Source organism: Drosophila bipectinata, chromosome 2L (genome assembly GCF_030179905.1).
Source record: "Drosophila bipectinata strain 14024-0381.07 chromosome 2L, DbipHiC1v2, whole genome shotgun sequence".
Taxonomy (NCBI): domain Eukaryota; kingdom Metazoa; phylum Arthropoda; class Insecta; order Diptera; family Drosophilidae; genus Drosophila; species Drosophila bipectinata.
Window position 1 is genome coordinate 24,291,765 of NC_091736.1, and position 3,932 is coordinate 24,295,696.

At 46.1% G+C, this 3,932-nt stretch overlaps 1 protein-coding gene across 1 annotated transcript; it reads right to left on the minus strand.

Annotated features, from left to right (window-relative positions):
• Window positions 1–1,231: 1,231 nt before the first annotated feature.
• On the minus strand, window positions 1,232–1,679 carry LOC138925804 (V-type proton ATPase subunit e-like). Its single transcript, XM_070277249.1, has one exon. It carries the CDS (start codon window positions 1,614–1,616, stop codon window positions 1,347–1,349), a length of 270 nt encoding a protein of 89 aa, XP_070133350.1. The 5' UTR covers window positions 1,617–1,679; the 3' UTR covers window positions 1,232–1,346.
• Between the last annotated feature and the right edge of the window lie 2,253 nt (window positions 1,680–3,932).

Genomic DNA, 3,932 nt, shown 5'->3' on the forward strand with positions numbered 1-3,932 from the left:
CATATGCACGGCACGACCCTTTTATGGTATTATGTTCAATGTTGGCCTACAATGGTCTCTATAACATCTATAACATCTTTTTCCTGTCCTTCAAATTTAAAATCTAGTAATGATATAAATAAAAAAAAAGAGTGACGGTAGAAATAACACGTTTCTATCCGATTTTGAACAAGGGGCCTACTCGGCACTGAGTAGACGATATATCTAACTCTTTTTTTCTTGGGTTAATGTCAATGTTTCATTATTCCAATGTTCCAAAGATGTTACGCTCTAAAAAAAAATGCTCTCTTTCCCTCTCTCATCGGCCTGCCTTTTGTCAGGAAACTCGCTCTTAAATGTTTTCATTTTTACAGCGGATTCCACTACACGGCCTGGCAATATCCCATAGAACCCCCATTTATAGATATTTTTACATCGGGTTCTACTACGAACTGAGGCGATGTTTAGATGAATTTCTATTTCGCTTTCCCTTTCTTTTACACACTGATACTCCCAAGCGCTGGCAAAATTGCACTGACTTGTTGTGGGAAAAACGTTATAACTTCAGAATTTTCCTAATTTATAAATGAAATTGCTCTCGTTTTATTCAGGATTAATGAGACAATATTAATGTGTGTCCCATAACAAGTCAGTGCATTTCTGGTACTTTGTACCGAAAAAATGGAGTCAAAGTTACTTGTGTAAAAATTGTATCCTTTTTGTTTAAAATAATTTAGGATGTATTTTTTTTCAAAAGCTTCAACATTTAACATTTAACATGGTATTTAAATCTAAAAAACGAAAAAAAAAATAATTTGTGTAGCCTTTTGTAGAAAGTTTGATAATTATTTTAAACATAAAACATAACATTATTAAAAATGTGGCCTTTTTTGTGGCTCTTTGAAGAATTTTCAAGCATTTAACACGATTTTAGATCAAAATTTCAAAGATAGAGTTTCAAGGAATCGGACCCATGGCAATACGAGATTTCTCCTGCAGCCTAACACAAAAAAAATAAGTGGTGCGCTTATCAAACTCAAGAAAGGGTCGCATAGCATGTCAGCGTGCAGTGCGTTGATAATTAGTTTTAAATAGATTTAGGATTTTCATATTTCTTTGTAACTTTCCTGTAAGAGAATTATATAAAAATAAAACAGTTTCCAAGCGAAACACATTGGAGTAACTCCAAAAATTATTGGGGCTCCTCTTAACAACCTCAAACTAAAAATACACAATGCAACCATAATTTTGTTTTCTATAACTTTGATACAATTTATTTTATGCTTCGACAATTAAATCGAAACTAATAATACAGAATGCAAAAGCATTCAAGGTAAACGATAACAAAACAGGTGATATGAAAACGATTAAACGGCGACATCCATTGTGTCCTTAATGGGGTTCCCCCACTCCCTGGCCATAATCATGATTTCGTTCATGGAGAGTTTGGGGCCGATCAGAGGGTTCAGCTGGGTCATGTAACAGCAGAACCAGAACAACCAGCAGGTGACAGCGGTCAGCATAAGGCAGCACTGAGTCACCCCCTTGTTGAGGCCTCGAGCGAAGAAAGGACAGATGATGCCAATGAAAGCCCAAATGCTGGTGATAACGATCGGTGGCACCCACCCGGAAACCATTTTGCAGGCTTAAAGAAACTGCTGTGTGTGGTTTAAGGCAAAATAAAAAATAAAAGGGTGGACAATGCACCAGGGGCACCGTCGCGAATTAAACATTCTACCAGTCAAAGAAGTGATCGCAGAAGAGAAGGAAAGGTTCTTAACCAAGCTATTGTTGCACTGTAAACTCCTGGCGAACAAGGCGAACCAATTACGTCTTCATCTTCGTGAGCAAACAATCACGCAAACAATCATGCAGTCTTAGTACACTGTTAGTTAAATTTTTATAATTAGATTCGTACAGTTATTGTTAGTCTCTGTTGTTTTGATTATAAAAAAAAAACACCATAAAGTGTTATCTAGACTCGCATCCATATAAATGATAAAACAGAATTGTTATATAATATTTTGCGTTGCGCACGCACTCGTTGCCAGAAAAGAAGTGAAACCAACCCGTTATTTTGTGCTCTCTTTTGACCACTCAATCTCTTCTCCGTTTTAACTTACACTCATACAATCACAAACATGCACATTTATTGATGCTACTTTTGCTCGTATATGTAAATGTACATTTTCAACAGTCTCAAAACTAAGAGAAGATTTGTAACGAACTGTTATTTCTGCTTCCGCTCGCCACAATTTGCCGCGGCTAGCTCACAGAGTTTCGCGGATCCGTTCCACCGAATTTATAGATTCGACGTGATTGCCCAAGCCCAGAAAATAATACAAGTAGCTTTCCGTTGCGTAGTCTCTTTATTTTCTGCTCTCTCTGTTTACAACTGTGATTCATGCGGGTTCCCGGGAATGACCCTTGGTGCGTCCTTGGTGACCCTTGGTGTGTCCGTCCTGGATATCTCCTCCGTTGCTGGTGTTTCCGCTGTTGCTCTCGTTGCCGGGGCTCCTCCTCGTTGATCCGTCGTCACCTTCCACCTCTTCGGTTCGGTCTGGCCTTCGGCTATGTACTGAAAAGCCTCCACTACGCCGTCGGGGATACGCGCATACGCGCCGTACCGCCGGGGCTCGGGAGTTGGCGGGCTGTAGCCTCCGCTACACCAGGATGAACGCCGTGCTCTGCGCACCGGCGTCACTGGTTCGGGAGATAGCTACTGACTGTCGCCTCTGCACCACCAGGGAGATGCGCCGTGCATGCGCACCGGCGGACCTGGTTCGGGGTGGGCGGCCTGTAGGCTCCGCTACGCCAGGAGCACGCCGTGCTTTTCGCACCGGCGAGTCTGGTTTGGGAGATGGCTACTGGTGGTCGTCCCCGCAACCTGCTGTGCATGCGCACCAGCGGCCCTGGTTCAGAGTTTGCTGTCTACAGCCGGCTCCGCTACGCCAGGAGACGCCGTGCCTTTTCGCACCGGCGGGCCTGGATTGGGAGTTGCCGAAGTCTTGTCAGTCTCCGACAGGGTCGGAAGTCGCCTGTCCAGGACCGTACGTCACTCTTTCGGCCGGGTGACCACCGCGCGTACGCGCCAATGGGCCCGGGTCAAGAGCTGCTTGGTGGGTGACCGGGGCCTCCCCGATCGCGTTCCAAAGCGGGCGTGAGTTCCCGAGTTGGCTTATCCGCGTCCTGCAGGACCACGCCTGTTGGTTGCGAGTCAAGAACCCGCGTGGCGTACGCCAGACTTGTTCTTTCCTCACTTCCTTGCAAGGCTACCTGCTTTGACTTGGAATAGCCCACGCTCGACTCTGTTACCCTGTAGCTTTCGAGGAAACCAACCGACGCCGATCCTCTCTCGTCCTGTCCTTCTCGTCCTCCGGAGCGAAACCGGGCTCGGGATCTTGAGTCGGCCTGTCCTTTCCGGTGCAGGACCACGCCTGTTGGTTGTGAGTCAGGAGTCCGAATGGCGTACGCCAGACTTATCCTTTCTGCACTTCCTAGCAAGGCTACCTGCCGTGGCCAGGAACTGGTCCAACTCGTCTCCTGTCGCCTAGGTCGTTCCCCGTAACTGTCCTCGTACCGTTCTTTCCTTGTCTCGTTCGTTCTCCTTACGTTTGGCTGTCGGACTCTCCAAAGGCGGTCTTTCAACTCAAACAACCGAATCCTTTTTAGAAACGCTCTAACACTTGACTGGCGGACTCTCCACAGGCGGTCCTCCAACTCAACGCTACAAGCTTCCTAAAAAGACTCGTCGCGAGCCGCTCCAGTGGGCCTCCTTTTATACTGACTGGAGCGCCCGTTAATCCTCCTGGCCTCTGCTCCTGCCGTTAATCCTGCTTCCAGAATCACGCCACTTTCCCGTTGGCGAGCTGCCGTTACTCCTGTTTCCAAGATCACGCCACTTTCCCGTTGGCGGGCTGCCGTTACTCCTTTTTCCTGCTGGCAGGTGGCCA